Source organism: Passer montanus, unplaced genomic scaffold (genome assembly GCF_014805655.1).
Source record: "Passer montanus isolate IOZ18808 unplaced genomic scaffold, ASM1480565v1 scaffold37, whole genome shotgun sequence".
Lineage (NCBI taxonomy): Eukaryota > Metazoa > Chordata > Aves > Passeriformes > Passeridae > Passer > Passer montanus.
Window position 1 is genome coordinate 3,071,914 of NW_024368485.1, and position 17,123 is coordinate 3,089,036.

Sequence of the window (17,123 nt, forward strand, 5' to 3'; positions counted from 1 at the left end):
GCATGTTGCCTGCAATAGTACATGTAATAATGTTTGCTGAAATGTAAACTGTGGCTGTTTATCCCAAAATGGAAGGTCAGAAGTCAATTGAGGATCTGGCTGCAGAAGTTCAGCAATAGAGATCAAAGAGCAATATATCAAATCCAGTACTTTTCCTCAAGGAACAGGTTGAAGACATTTCTCAACCCATCTCCTTTAAGTGCACTCACCCTGCACGTAACAAAGCTGTGCACCACAAACTGCCAAGTTACTCAAAGATGAAGTTTCCTAATTTCTCCTTGTCCTGTGCTCGAGTATTTAAATATTTATACAGTGAGTTTGCTCTTATCCACAAACATAGCTCCCCTGATCCTCTGCAATGCTTTTCAAGTCCATCTACCACAGTGAAGAATCACATGACACACCACTTAGTCCTCCCCCAGCCCTTGATAAATATTTCCTAAAGCCGACATTTGGTATTACGGAATGTGTTGTAATCAATTCTTAAAGTTATAGCACCACTGGATTTTTATTAACTTGCACAACAACAACAACAAAAATCCAACAAAAAATGGGCCCTCATAATCAGTTAGCCTTGTTATATCCTGAAAGCTGCTTTAACAAGCAGGGAGTAATATAGTGTAATTGGTACTCTGCAATTTAATTGTTCTGTTCTTAAATCTAATATTGCAGCTGTGGGTTAAGTTTACACCACAGCTTTCAAGAGAACATGAAAGTGTGGTACATCTGTGCAACAGAAAGCTAAACATCTCTCATCTGATGTGTTTACAATGACATTTGATAGCGTGGAATTGTTTGGAGTTCATTCTTAAAGCTGCAGAACTGCTTTTCAATGCTGGGGAGAAAAAAAAAAAAAAAGGAAAAAGCCTCCAATCTCCTTCCAGCAATTCAGCCCATACAACCCTGATGCTTGCGGCTGCTGGCATTGCAGGGAAACTGCTGGCCGAAAAAATTCCTTCAGGTAGTCTTGAGCATTTGTCACTCAGGCAGTGGACAAGAGGACAAGGGCATCTCCCTCTTCAGAAGATAAAATAATTATTTGAAAAACAAACAACTCAAAAAAAACCCCAAACCCCTGGACAGAACAACCCCTGACATGCATAAACCAGACAAAAATATTTCAAGAAATGTTATTTCATGGATGATTGTAGCATGGAAAGAAATGGTAAGTTTTCTGGTTAGCAGGTGGCAGAACTGCTTATGGTATCTCGAACTTCACATTCTGCATAACTAACAGCTTCAGCATTATGTACTCGTTAGTGAATTTATGAGGCCCATAAGTAGTTCAAGAAACTTAGGAATGAGCCCATAAATGTCATCTGCAGTTTGTGAACTGCAAGTATCTGACTGTTTTGATCAAGGTTTTTATGGGAAAGTTAAATGTTTATTAAAATTATTTACTACTACCCCACAAAAAGGGAGCAAGCCTGCTGAAGAACTTAGGTAATGATAAGATGTGATAGGTTGTAGGTCAAATGAGTTGGCAGAAAAGCATTTCTGTTTATGTTTAAGCCCAAATTTTGTACAATTCAAAGTTTGGAGTGCATTTAGGTGACCGAGAAAAGGTCTGTGGAGAGGAGGAATTTTCCCTTTCCCATAACCTGCTGTCAGAAATACATGATCTCATCAGGCTGCTTTTCTTGTTCTCAGCATTAGCCTTTTTCTAACACTCTCTGTCCTTGGAGAAATGCATGATAGTGCAACTTAGTTAATGAAGTCACCTTCTACTCATTCTTTTGTAGCAGTCCACACCGGCGTGTTGAATTATGCTCTTTAACAGATCAGTCTCACTGATGAAGTTCAGCTGTATTACACTGGAATCGATTAACTTTTAAAACTTTATTATTTCAGTCACAATTAAGACTATCTGAAGCCTCTTCATAAAAAAGGGCCATATCAAAAGCTGTAGGTTAGCAACTGGATCAATGGATGCATTCATTCTGCATCAAAAACACCTTAAGAAGGACAGATCTCCTGGGGAGGCAAATCTGTATCAATATTTCAGTCTCTTGAATACAGAAGTTTGATACAACGTGATGCAACACCTGAGCTTCCCCTCCTTTCAATTAACTGAGAAATAAAAATTGTCCTTAGAAGGGAAGAAATGCATTTGTACTGTTTAGTTTTCAGGTTTTCCGCCCTTTCATAGCATCATAATGTTCTTTTCATGGGTGGAAAACTTAATCTTCAAGTTCAAGCCTAGATTCTTCATACAGTTCAGGATGAGATGACTTGGAATACCGGGAATATTTCAGATGTAGAAAATCACCCAATTCATCCAGAGCATTCAAAACCTGTAAAACCATGATACTTTGTCAATTCAATTGGAAACGAAATGAACTTCTACTAACTTTTACTTTACTGCAGAACAAGAAGATTATAAAAAAATCAATTGAAGTTTAAAGGACAAATGGGCAAATTTTGCATTCAGTCTACAACAGGGAACATCAGTGCAGTTGTAGATGTACAACAGCATCCATAAGAAAGGAATTTACTCCTTCAGTAGGTTATGATTTATTAGTAAGTACATTAATTGAGCACAGATGAAAAAAATTTTTTTTTTCAAAAGTGCAGAGAGGTAACAACCAAGATAAAAAGTTATCTTTGCATGTGCAAAAGAAACATGTGAGTCTATACTTCAGTATTCCTCGGTAGCCCTCAAAGACTGGAGCTGCCAATGCCTTTTCTTAGGTAATAATCAGCTCACAGTGCTGAGCAGAATCAGAATAAATAGTCTGAATAGTTTAAGATCATTTTAGTGAATGCCATTGTTTTATATATCACAGGGGCAAATTTTTGTTCATTAATACTGTAATGCAATTTGCTGAGCTGTGTCCTTAGCTCTCAGTGGATTCAAAAAAATATCCAAGGAACTCTGTACCACAGGGAAGCAGCTCAGTGTTTTGCAGCATCTGACCCCCATTCAAGAGCAGCCAACTTTTTGGCATCAAAGAAGGAAACAGCAACTTTGATTTTAAGCCTGTTTCTGTTAAGCCACTAAAACAAGCTCATAAACAAAAACTAATTTAGAACAAAAAGAAGTAATTTAGTAATGGTTTAAGCAGAAAGATAGCTTCCAGGTCATTAAGGAAGTTATTCTTGGGAGCTTGCCCTTTCATGGATCTTTTCTCTTTAGTTCCAGGCTGAGATACAAAAGGGGAAATGTTTTCATTGTGCTTGTTACCTGTTGTTACCCTGGGTTTAGGCACAGTCACAAAGTGTTTTGTCCTAAAAGCTTTCTTTCTGCAAGTAATTAAACTCAGGGCATTTCCATTCCCCCATGCTGTAAGAGTGCCACAAGTACTGTGGCAAAAGCACAGCATGATCAGTGGTGCCTGGGGAGTGCCAGACCTTCCCTGGGAGCAGCAAGGTGCAGGTGGCAGGGAGTGAATGCACAGGGATGGCCCAAAAACGAGGTGGGCTCGACATTTGGGAATGGGGACAAAGGAAGAAAATCAAAGCAGCAACCCAAAGGGATAAATCTTCAGATCAACTTCATTGCCTGTTACCAGTTACAAAAGCCAAAATCCTCACAGTCAAACAGCAAAAGCTGGTAAGGACCAGCACAAGAACGTAGCTATGCTCTGTTCTACAAAATACTGCCTTGGTATTGTACCTTGTGAATAACTACTGAACCTTTAAAAGCAGCAGGAATTTTACACTGCACACATGCAAAGCAGGTTTTTGATGTTGTTTTACAGCTACCTACACTGGTATGGGAGCTGCTCAGCAGGACAGGGCTCCAGTCCCACATCCACGTGTACCTCAGGATGCAAAAGGAGATTCAGGAGCTCTCTGCAGGCCCTAGTGCTTGTCTGCATGAACCAGTGGCACATTTAACTCAAATGCCTTTCCTTGTTCAAGGATTTTTCACTTTGACCATCAACACTTGTGCAAAGAGAGGAAAAGCAAAGCCTGAAATTTATTGTTAAGCCTCTTTGTTTCATTCCTCTAAGTTGGCTTATTCTGAGAATGAAAGAACATATCTCAAGCCAGGCCAAAAACACCTTCGGCAAAAAAAGGAAATGAAAAATTTCAAAGAGTTTATTTTAAACATATTTCCATGTTGGAACAGAGATTTGTGATGGAAGTCTCAACACACTATTAATGGTATTTCTGATATCAGAGAAAGATACAGAACTGAGACTTTCCAGACAGCACCAATTAAATTTGATTAGGTTCAAACAGTTCCAAAACTGTTAGCAATTTCCACCTGTACCCCCAAGGCTGTCCCATATACTTCTACAGTTCAAGAAACACATGGAAATATGGAATGGAACTATGGGTATGGAAAACTTGATTTTTAATTATTTCCATATAGTTTCAGGTTTCCTACTCTGATAGTTTTGACGTAGCATTTAACTTTTGTCTTGCTGTGCCTTTCATGTAGGTTTTTATTAGTGATGACAGATTTGGTCATTATTAGAAATAGAAGAATAGAACATAAGAAATTAACTGTCTCATAATTTATTTTAGAAAATAAAATGTATAAGGCTCTGATGCCTTTAAAGATCAAGTGCCAAGGCCACAAAAACAAATGTAAAAATGAATTATTGAGATTCAAAGTCAGAGAGGCCCAGCTTCTCCCAGCCTGCTTTGCACCTGAAGTTAATTTGGGCAGGACATCTGCTGCACTCACCGTGTCTAACATCTCCCGTGTATGAGCAGCTGACACGCAAAACCGAGCCCTGGATTCTGTGATAGGAGTAGCTGGAAACCCAACCACGACCACCCCGATGTTCTTTTCCAACATGCGTCTTGCGAAAGCCCTAAGGAGAGAAAAAGTAGGAGGAGAAAAATCAAAAATAAATTATCCCCAATAAACTGAACACAGAGAGAAAAAAATCACTTATAACGCAACAATAGGTAAAATCCTGTTTTCAATTGATTGAATATTCCCACTGATTTCAATAAAAGCCAGAATTCTACCAGCAGGACTGAGATTCTTTGCTGCTTAGCAGCTCATGAAGGCAAGTGGGTGTCAAATACTAGAAATGTGATGGCACAGAGGGCTCTGCAGGTAGACATGATTCATTTATGTCAATGAAAGTCTCCGAGTACAAATCAAACCATGTGGGCATTTGCAGTCCATAAGGATGGAAGAGGTTGGGCTTGTGGAAGGTATAAATTCTTGGTTCCTGAACACCAATAGGAATAAACCAATCTGTGTGATGATTTATTTGCTCTCACAATTGATCTGTTAGTTAGGAAGGCCTGTGTGGCATGTATGAGACCTAAAGCCCACAGACACCCTAAGCTACCTGCAAATACTCCCTACAGCTCAACACTTACATAATGCTACTACTGACTTCTGGTCTCTGTGTCCAAGTCAGTGCACAAGGGCTGCTTGAGATGAACTGAATGGTAAAATATGCAAAGACCATTCAAAGATCAGATGGGGGAAAAAAAGCATCCTCCTAAACCAGTTCATACAACCATGGCAATGTGTCCTTTAATAATTACAAATTCAAACCCAAAAAAATTCAAATTCAAAATGTTATCAAAAGTATTATTCCAGACTATGTTAGAAATGGAAAAGAGAAAAAAAGTTAAAATTCTGACATCTGGAACAACTCAAAATTAAACCTAGGGGCAAAAAGAAAGCAGAACTAAATGAAGAATTCAAACTGCAGTGTATGTTTCTCCTGGGAAGCACCTACCACAGAGAACATCATCTTCTGCAGTGTGTACCAAATGACCCACAAACTTGAATAGTGCTTGTTTTGCCAGCAAGGTTTTTTCAGTACTTACCCTATCTTGCCAGGCATATAAAGGAGCAAGGGAACAACAGGAGAATCATCATTGCCATAAATGATGAAGCCCATTTCATGCAGTTTTCGTCTGAAGTACCTTGTGTTTTTCTCCAGCTGACGCACTCTTTGGAGCCCTGAAACAATCCAGTCAGGACAAAAGTCAGTGCAAAGATCATACCTGGAGTCTAGTCACAGGCAATAATCAGGGCTGGGGTAACAGCTTGGCTGAAATGTAAATGCTGCTATTTGATTGAGAAGAAAAACATGGAATGAGCTAAATTCAACTATGTTGATTATTACGGCATTGTAGGATGGATGGCTGATACTCCTGTACTTGTGAAGTACCTTCCCATGGACAGAAACAGTCTCTGTCTGGGGATAGACATGTGGACAATTCTATGGACTTCGTTGTGTTAAATAAAGCCTGCTAGATGACACACACCTACAGAGTAGTGCAGACAGTTCATGGAAATCGAGTATATTCTTTCTCAAGGTAACTGACTATTAACTCTGCATTGTCCCTGGCCTCAGTTAGCCATGGATCCACAGATGGGACCCCTGCAAAACTGACAGGAGAGTTGAAAACAACTATTTTTAATGAAGGAAAAAGACCAAAAAACCAGCAGAGAAAAATGTGCTTGAAAAGGCATTTTGGCCATCTCTTTTGCATTGCCAGGAGGTGGTTCCTGACAAGTGCAACTGCTTCCCAACCCATCACACAAAGAGGCAAGAAACACACTCTACACTACTGTAGTAGAAGATATAATATGTCCTTTCACCATTCCACCTGCATTATCTCTAATCAGTGAGCTATCTATGTGCTGCTTTTGCACTGCTGAGGGGTGCTGACAGGCACGGTGCCACCTCCTCCATACACACATGCCTGCCCAGTGCCAGCTCAAGTCCACACAGCCAAATCCAGCCAGGTCTGTCAGCTGCCTGACCTTGCCAGAAACAAAACTGCCAAGCCACCATTAAACAGATGGAGTCTCCAAACCCAATCACTGTTCAGTAGCTTGTGTCTGCCCAGCAGAGGTGGTGAGAATGTGTAGTGAGACTGGGAGTTAGCAGGACACAATTACACTCTTAACTTTCATTTTCCTGCTGTTCATCAGCCCATACTCTCAATATCACTTACATTATGTCACCAGACACAAACACTGAAACCTCCAGTGCAACTCATTTCCTCTTTTCCCTATACCTTTGCAAAGATATTATATTTTCACTCTCCATTTATGTTTTCATTTTACTTTACATTTTGTTGGCTTCTTTCTTCATTTACCCCTTTCTGCTGCCATCATTCTGAGTGGATGCCCGCTTCCTAATTCCCCATCTTGCTCTGTGCAATCACAGTAGCCAGTAAGGCATTTGTAGCAGCTACATGCTGCAGATTTGTCCTCAGACCACATTCTGCCCCCACCATCTGCTCTGGCTTTTCTTCCCTTTCCCTCTTGCCTGAAGTGGGGATCAGCACACCTACATGCATCTCTTCTACATCATTATTTCTGAACATGTGTAGGGTTGAACAAGATCTTCTACTTCCTTTGTTCTGTATCCTCCAGAGTCAAGGTTCTGCCAGTGCTCTGGCTGGGAAATTTATAGGGAAACTGGGACTTGCTTCACAGTGTTCGGTGTTTTGCTTGAACAAATTAAAAGATCTCATAAAAACAGTGCATTTGTAGCTTTATAAACAAAACTGCCCACGCAGACAACCTGTTACTTACAGTCTCAGTCATTCAGTTTAAAGCACTCAGTAGAAGAGATCTGCTGGGTTAGAAAAGGCCACAAATAGTTTAACTATCTCTCTAATGCTGTTAAAGCAAAAACAGCTGTGCCAGAGCAAGGAAAACAAATGAAACACAAAAGCATCCTACTACAAAGCTTTCCAGTCACTAATAAAAACAATAGTCTGTGGTATTTCCAAAAATATTTTTGGTGTAGTAGATCTCAAAGAAACAGGAGGAAGTATTGAGGAGGAGGAGAAGGGAAGGGGAGATGATGGTAAGGACAAGGAGTTAGAGAATTACAGAATAACGTGGTTGTAGTCTAAAGAGAGAAATTTTCCCTTGTTAGAAATTGTAAAGATGTTATTAGCACCTCCTCAATGTCCAAGTTTTGAGGAGGAGGGTGGGGGAGTAACCTGAACTCGGCGCTCAAAGCCACTGCTGTTTCTTGCTATCTTAGCAGCCCCTGAGCTAGTTTCCAAACTCTCAGTTGGAAAGCATTTGAAACTACTAGATTTTCAATTAGGGAAAGCTTTTCATAAATGCAGATGTTCTTGGCGAGTGCAGTTGAAGATTTGCTGCCTTCTCCTTTCTATTCATGTGTTTACCACAGAGCTGGAAACACAGTGTGAGCCACGCAGCATTCCAGGCTGTGCTGTTTGCTATTTATCAAACCATATGCGCAGGACCCAGAGTCGAACAGTTTTGTCTTCACTTGTTTTTGGTGCTGGAAATTTAGACTCCAGCTAAGGGAACTTTAGAGCTGAAAGAGGAGGTTCAGGCAACCCCCCCCAAAAGTCAAACACCTCTTCCTTTTCTAATCCTCCTTTCCTGATTCTACATCCTCAAATGGTTTGTGATGCGAGATCCCCCCTCTCAAGGCTCCCTGTGGAGCTCATTTCAAGCCAGCCAGTGCTGATGCAAAAGAGCCACTTGGATGTTTTAGCAATATCCCAGAATACTAATTTCATTTGCAGGGATGCATTAAAGAGCCAAATAAAAGATCAGAGCACTCACATATATCTGGAGGGAAAAAAAGCACATTAGGAGACAATTGTTACACACACAGTATTTGTGGGTGGGTGGCTGGGAGGAACCTATTTCTTTAGCAAATGTCAACACTTTCCTTTCTCATGTTAAGTTTTGTGGTCAACGACCACAGACACGCATCATATATGCAGACTTCCTATATGCTGTCCCAGCAAGAGCAATAAAACCATTACAATTTGTAGCTGTATTTCAACACTCTTTTCCATTCTTTTATGGGACCTTCCAACATCAGATAAGGAGGCAGATCTGAGCAAAATGTTTATTTTTGTCTCACTGGCCTGATTTTCCCCCACACTGCAGATTAAGAGTGGTGTATTCAGTTTAGAATCAGATCTTAATCCAAATTCACTGTGGGATGTTTAACTAAAAGCACCACACTTAGAAAGCATTTTCTTTGATTTTTGAGGCTGGGATCATGCATCCTTTAATATTTATTGCGTGAAAATCTGCCAAGCAGACCCTTGAGCTAAAAGAATACAACTGCATCTATGTAAGAATTTACCTGAATGGGACTAATTAGAGGATCAGGTCCCTACACAGTAAATATGTGTTACAAAATTCTTACTTTGCAAAATCCTTGAGGATTTACAGTCTATGCAAAAAGCTTATAGCACAGCATGCAGGATATCCAGAGTTACAGTCCATGAAATATGTAAACCACAACACAGCTTATGTTTGGAAAAAGGCTGGACATGGAATACTGACACTTCTCTATTTAAAACTAAGCACACTAATGCTCCAGAGTATTCAGCTAAGGCTGAGAACAACTTTATTAAGTACTCCATATCTTCTTATTGGCTAAATTAAGAAGGGACAGAAGGAGAGAAAAGTGAATGATAAAAAATTCCCAAAATTCACAAGTTATCTTCACGCTGCCGGGAACATACACAGGTGGTTTATGAGGATTTTTCTGAAATAAAGGATTAATTGTCTGGATGGTACAAGAAAAGCAGATTTACTGCATCAACAATCCACCTTCTGCTGGCAAATTTAGAGTTTTCATTTGGTTGCACCACTTTAAAAATATTTGGTTTACTGCAAAGTTCTAAGATGTTGGCAATTCTGGGGAAAATGCTGATTATATTTTTATGTGACATGCATCATTGCAAACTGCTGGCTTTAGCTCATTAATTTATGCAGGCTTTTAGAAAGCTTTATACCTCAAAATTAATATGGTTAGTTGAAAGAAAAATACAAAAAGAAGGCAAGAGAGAGAGATAAATAATAAAATGCAGTAGCTCATAATTTCTTTGAAGCAACAAACTTTTTAAGAGAGCCACTTGGAGTAACAGACTTGGCAGAAGCTTTGTCACACATTTTCAGGGCACCTGACATCAGGGTCTTTATAGATAAGCAATTACACAATTGAGCTTCTACATACTAGTGTCAGTGTTCCTTGGATGGAGCACTCAACTCCCTGCCTTCCTCTACTAACAACTAGATAGGAAAAAACAATCTTCCATAGGCTGAAAAAAAACCTGGAAAACAATAGCTCTTTCCCACTAAACTATTGCAGATGGACAGATTTCCTTTTTTTCCTCTGGTTCCACTATAAGAGTAACACACATGCATGTGCATTAAATCACAAATAGAATGCTATAAAACCGGGGTGCCTAAAGGAAATATGTTCTCAGATAAAACAATCTTCATAAAAAATAACTTTGCTACGAACTGGGGAGAAGTGAAGACATCTACAATCTAATGCTAACTAAAAATCTAGTAATTTCATCTTAATTCAGCTGCTAAATAATCCCTTAAAGACTCATTTTGACTGTGAACTGCTGTAAAACACTCTTCAGAGAAGATTAAAGGAAGAAAAATAGTAATTTCAATTGAAGCAGGAAGGAGAAAAACTGTAACGATTCGGTCATTTGTGCTTTATTTCTCGAATGGGTCAGATCTGCCTACCCAGCACCTTATCTATATTCAAATATAGTGTAGGGACAGAGGAGCCAGCCTTGGTTGACCCTTTTTACTCCCAGCACAGGTGATTAATCACCTGTGATTAATCAGACCGGGTCCATCCCGCCGCTGAAAACCAGCACAAGGCTCTCTATCTGCATCCCATCAGGTGTTCCTAGGGATCCAAAGGCTGCTGGGATCGGCACTTCCCTGCTGTGTGCTCAGGAGGCTGAGAGCAGCATCTGCAGCAGAGGGATCCTCACTGCCTTCCAGCAGGAAAAACACCCTGGAAAGGGATTGTGTGCCTGCTGCTGTCCCTGTGGGAATCATGGCTTTCACCGCTGGGGGTCTGGCTACAGGTGACAGCCGAGTGAGACATCCCTCCTCTGCCTGCAGTTGATGCTCATGTCTGGGCATCTAGTAGACCCTTCCATGGGCAGGGTCTACTAGAGCATTACAGCACTCGTTTAGCTTTGAATATGAAATAACTTTGAATATGGAAAAAGTGACTGCAAATGAGGTAGAATTTGGTTAATCCTCAGAGATGTTGCAAATCACTGCAAACACTTTTAGTCCAAAGCCCCTGCTTGTTCTGACCCTCCATGGATACATCTGATGTCCTGTGGCAGGTGGATCACATGGCAGTATCTGCACTAGAACAGCATGCCACTCATTTTGAGCAAAGATGTCAGAATTTAGCTCTGTTTCATCATCCACTGCTGGGAGAACATCTGTCATGTTCACCTTAAACAAACAATAATTGTGGCAGCATATTATCACCACTAATATCCTCACTGTTGTCATGACTGGGAGCCCTAGTCACGGAGCCAATGCTGTGCAAACAAGGAATAAATGTGCTTAAGGGCTTGAAATGTAACCACATACTTACTGGGAATATTAACTTTAAATTAAGCCAGGTTTCAAGCATCCTGCTTGCTAAGAATCTAAGAGAAGCAATCCCCTCTGAATGAAGCAGCAAAATGAGAATTTGAAAAAGACAGGCTTTATTTAGCATGACTGATTCTGCAAGCTGTTTTGAGTAGGTCCAAGGGGTCCATGGCTAGTCACTTGCAGATTTAAAGCTTACAGCAATAGTTTCATGACCAGTCCAGTCTGGCACAGATTTATTTTGCTGCAAAATGGATTGTTCCTCTCGGCCCAGCTGCCCAAGTCCTGACACTGGGACTCATGGAGCCATGTGGCAGATTGGCTCTGGGAACCAGTTTGGGTGTAGGCTAACCATTTTGTGGGAGGGATGGTCATTTTTCAGCTACACCAGTGCTCTGATTCAGTTCATTGCATGGCTGCATGAACACTCACGCTGGCACGGGGAGAAGGGGCACAAGAAAGGGGATAGGCAGGAGGAGGAGAAACTGAGGACAAGGCTGCATTTCCCTGCACCAGTGTTGGTTTAGGTCAGGTCATAGTGATGTGGAACTAAGGTTTCCAAATTTACAGAGGATCCTGACAGAGCAAAATTAATGTTTTCAAAAGACTCTTGAGGACAGATAGCAGAGGAAGATCGAAACTTATTTTAAGGAGCTGGTCCTTCAGTTATACAAAAAATCAGAGGCTGATGGAAATATCTTTAAAAGGAACCCTTTCAAAACAATTTCTTTAATGTCAAACCAAAACAGAAAGCAGCATTCTGCCATTTCTCACACTCTGAATGAGCTCAAATGCAAGAACTCAAGACTTTGCTAAAAACACAAATGAAAACAAATAGTTCCAAAAAGATAAACCATTCAGCACAAATGGCAAAGTAAATGAACATTTTAAAGAAACACAATCTAAACGACTTCAGGAATTATCTTTTAACAAAACATCTTTTACTAGTAGATTCCAGAGGACAAGCTTTTAAATGTTTCAGCATCCCATAAAAACATAAAAAATGCCCACTTCTGTTGGTGAATTATTGTTTGCCATGCATTAAACAGAAAAAATGTTTCCTTTACAAATGCTGCAATTTGCTTTTTATACCAGTATAATCTATTATTAGTAATAAAAAAAATTGCTTTGGACTTCCCAGCAGTTTTAACTCCATCTGCCTAGTGGTTCTATTTTATACCTATCAAATTTAAGTGTAAAAATATGCTTTCAATATTCTCGTGCAGAAAGTGGGGAGGAAGAAAAGGTCTGAGGTCGCAGCTGGAGGGGCTGTGTTGCATGCAAGTAAGTGTACTTGCAAATTTGTGCGGGGTCCAAACACTCTGAGTCAACTCCAGTGTCATCATGGGATAAAACCACTAAGGCAGCTGCTGAGTTTCCTGAGGTATCTCCAGCAGTGTAATGAGAAAGCCACGAGGAAAACACATAAAGAATGTCTATATTATGAATTATAAAGAGTAAATGCCATGGGAACTTCTGCTTCCCATATTTCCTAATAAATGAGCAGAGACACATTTGAGATGAAAAGGCCACAAAGGCTTAAGAGGGATAAAATGACTTTTTTTTTTTTTAAATAGACTACATGAGCTGAACTGCAGAACTTGCTGCCTTATGACATTACAAGAGGAAATACAGCTGCCAGAAGTTCATACACTTTTGAACAACTCTATTATAGGAACTATGAAAGCGTCTATGATGTTATGGTACTAAGAACAAATGTGTTTTGTTCTACAAGACATCGATTTTCAGAGCTGTGTAAAACATGGCACTGAGGAAAAACAGGGCTTTTACTCCATTAAAAACCTGATTTCACATTTGCATATTTTGTAGTCAGTTTCTGATTCTTTGGATATAGTTGCTCAAGAAATACTAGTAATATTGACCTCAACCTGTTCCTCCTTCCAATTCTGTGTATCAGTTTTGAGGGAGCTACTGCCTTCTCCTAAATTAGCATTTCTCACCCTTCATTTTCTCGAGTCACCTCAGAAAATAAGGCAAAAGAAATGAAACTGTAATATTGCCTGTGGGGTCTGTAATACCATCCCATGACACTCATGTCTCACATCTATCACAAATATTGATGTGGGATAGACCCACATGTTTACACCTTTCTGTGTGGAACAGACACTGGCTGTGGGTAATTTCCAGCTGAAGAGTTTAGGTTTCACAGAATTACCCTGAAGGTGCTAACTCGTTCCTTCCTTGTGGTGAAGCAGTACTCCCTGGGCCCATAAATATCTATTCATATCCTGCAGTCATGCAACCCCTGTACTGATCCTATCCTGGAAATGCCCATCTTGACTCCCTTTCCAAAGAACCATATTCTTACTAATTGAAACTAAAAGGAGAAAATATGGAATCAATTGGATACACATCAGGATACACAAGCAGCATCTGCACTTCTGGGCTCTGGCATTACCTACTATATAATTGCATCTGTGTGCTACTCTTTTTTAAATCGGCTGCTTAACAAATTAGTGGAGAATAACCAGCAAGAAATTCAGGGAATTGTAATAGTCTTATATCTGGGAAAATAAAGAAGACTAAATAAAAAATGGATTTTTTTCTGAGTGGCAACTTAAATGATCAAATCAGTCTTCCTTCTCTTAGTTGTCTATTAATCTGCCAAGGAGTCACAAAGTTCACACGTAAGAACATGCTGGGTTAACACATTTTTTGTCCCCTTATTTCATCCTCTTTCCAACAAGCACCCTCTAATTCACATGGAACTTTTTGGCAAACTCTAATTTCATTGTTTTCTAAAACATTCCCAGTGATTTTTGCAAGGCTCACACCCTAGAGAAATGACCTCTGGAAGATAAGCCCTTGGTGGACATCTCCATATAAAGGATTCCCCAAATTATCCAGTGGGAAGAGAATGCAATTTGAAATAAATTGCAAAATAAACTCCTTCTATGGATCAGAGAGGCTTTCAGAGAACACATGGTCAACACTGCCCTGCAGCAACTCCAGTTTACTTGAAACTTCTCTGCTCCACAGCTCATGCTCTCACAAGAACACTTGCACGCAGGATTCACCACCTTCCATGGCAGTGGACCAAAAGAACTCTGCCAGGGTCACTGTCCTTGGAACAAAAAATATCTAAGGAGAGACAGCTCTTTCTCCCTTCTGTTCCTTGCTCCTTTCTCAGCCACCACCTTCCTCTTTCCAATGCCAAAGCAATGCATTGTATGTAGTGTGGTCCAGCACAGCATTTTTGTCCCGTATTTTGGCTTGTGGGTTTTTTCTTGTAGTCCACAAGACAGCCTAATGAAGGGAGGCCCACATGAAAGAAAACCCAAAAGACTAAAATAATGAGTCTGGCTCAGAAGGACAAGAAACATTTTTACACATTACAGCCAGCTTGCTAGCCTTTGTGCAATGTCTAAGTTGTGATATATGATTTATTCATTTGTTTTTCTACTCATTTGCATTTCATATTACAAGACAATTTAAAAAAAAATTGACAGAACACTAATTTACTTCATAACGGATTTGCAGAAGACTTAATAAGCTCTTATTTTGTGCAGAAATCCAAACACTGTCTCATTAAACAACACTGCCTGTCGGAGAGAGAATACTTCCAACTCTTTGACCTAAGACACACACACACATCTTAAAACACTCCATCTTGAACCCAGTTCTCCTCTTACCCTGCACTGAGCTGCACGCAGAATCACGCTAGCCGAAGAGCATTTTTTACAGGCTCTGAAGGCTGGGAAATGCTCTGCATGTTTCGTGTTTCACATGCGGCAGGCTCAGTGTCAGACCGCCCTCTCACGGCAAGCGCCAGGGCAGGACCGCGCCCGCTGACACGGCCCCAGGCCACCAGGAAGATGTCAGAGAGGGTCTCTAATCCCCAGCATATGTAGGCATCAGCACATGCAGCCGGGGCCTTCCAAATTTCCAAGCTGGAAGCAGTTTTTTATGCTCTGGCCTCGCTGCCGCAATGACAAAAGCATCACTGTCTCGTCATCCGCGCATCGCGCTGCAGTTTTGCTGCCTCTTGTCCTTGCACTCAGCAGAATTTGGCACTGGGATTGGATTCTCCATCCCTCCTTCAGTACGTTGGGTCTTGTAAATTCTGGCCTCATCAAAGCATTGTGATGAATGCCTTAACAGCTTTGTCTCTATCATAGCTTGAAACAGCCCTCTAGGGCACTGCAACAGAACAGCGCACAGCAGTATCTTACCTGCTCACATCTACCCTCTATCTCTTCCATTCCCACCTTATCCCAGTCATATCTATCAGGGAGGACTAATACAGAATTAATTCTGTCAGTCTCAGACAAAGTAAGAGAAAACAGCACTGCTGGACCAGTATAAAAGAGATTGCAATTCAGAGCAGAATCTGTATCTTCAGCTGCATGTTAAAGAATATCATGACTCTCAGGCATTCCTGGAAGAAAACTACACAAATTCAATCACTTTTTCTCCACGTTGGGATTTAAGTCCTAGAATACTGAACACATATCAGCATTGCTTTGAAACAGTAACAGATAGGTATGTCACAGTTGTTTTGTTGCTTGTTGTATAGAAAATACATTACAAAGAGGATGAAACATCACACAGAGGACTGGATAGTAGCTGCATCTGCAACTTCAAGAGATGAATAGAAATACACCTAATTTTTCATAAGGACACCAAGTAGTCAGTTCTTTTGGGACAGAATGCTGTACAAAACTACGCTCAGGAAACCATAATTGATGCCTGAGTGAGGTAGGAATTATATTAATCATCTTGTCATACTGTTTTTTAACATACAATACCTGTTCTGAAATGCTGCACCATGCTTGAGTTGCTTGCCATTTTGAAGGTTTACACTTACAAAGAAGCTAAACCGACAGCACCTAGCCCATAAATGAAGTCATATCCTTATGAAACCCACTACAAAGTCAGACAATATACTCCAAGGGAAATCTATGCATTTCAATTTGCAAAGCAGGGTGGGCTGGCAACTATACAGCCAGAACTCCAACATATCTCCATCCCTGCTGCATGTGGATGAGTATGGAAAAAAAAAAACCTCAGGGTTGACAGTACTTAGAAGTATGATGATTTGGGTATTAATTTTACAATAAGAAGGAATTCTTTTGCAATGCTATTGCAATACTTCTTTGCTGCTGGATGATGTTTTGACTGTACCCAGAGAGACACTCTGGTAGCAGCTGAAATAAGGGAGGGAGGGAGGGAGGGAGGGAGGAGGGGAGCAGACTACTTGGAATCTGAAATGAACTTTAAGGAAGGAAGGAAGGAAGGAAGGAGGCTTACCTTGTGTTGTCCCGTCCAGTCCCATGAGACATCTCATTGCCCTGATGATTTGCTCTGCTACGGGGGGACACATAGATGTGGCGTACACAGCACTATGAGAATGAGTTCGTAAAAAGTCCACAAGGTCCTTACACAAGCAAAACAAAGCATGAATGAGCTTTGAGCTGGCCAAACAGCAGATCTCCCCCTTAACTACTGCAGGAGTGGGAATGTGCAAAAGGAAGAGGACGTTTCACCAGCTACTGGATTGCATTCTTGACTGCCACTGTTAATACACAGCCTGAAGAAACATCAGGCAGGTCCAAATGCTTTACCATATAAGTGGGACAATTACAGCTGAAACAAAAGTCTGGAATAGAATAATGTTTACTTCTGTGCTCAGACTTACTATAAAGGAGCCAAAATAATTTCAAGACCAATGAACTGCCGCACTTAAAATAATGCTGCTCAGTTCCCCTCAGGTAATGAAACAAAGGGTATATGACATCAGTATAGGTCCTCTGCTACATGACCTAGCCCAGGAAAAGCAGCCTCA

At 40.5% G+C, this 17,123-nt stretch overlaps 1 protein-coding gene across 1 annotated transcript in view; it reads right to left on the bottom strand.

The window, feature by feature from the left end:
• Window positions 1-1,834: 1,834 nt before the first annotated feature.
• Window positions 1,835-17,123, bottom strand: part of SPTLC3 (serine palmitoyltransferase long chain base subunit 3) — an 80,005-nt gene continuing 64,716 nt past the window's right edge. The window contains exons 9-12 of the mRNA XM_039717203.1: window positions 16,589-16,715; window positions 5,752-5,887; window positions 4,640-4,769; window positions 1,835-2,294 (exon numbers count right to left, since the gene is read on the bottom strand). Of these exons, the coding sequence (XP_039573137.1) occupies window positions 2,181-2,294; window positions 4,640-4,769; window positions 5,752-5,887; window positions 16,589-16,715 (507 nt within the window). The 3' untranslated portion in view covers window positions 1,835-2,180. The remainder of the gene's footprint in view (window positions 2,295-4,639; window positions 4,770-5,751; window positions 5,888-16,588; window positions 16,716-17,123) is intronic.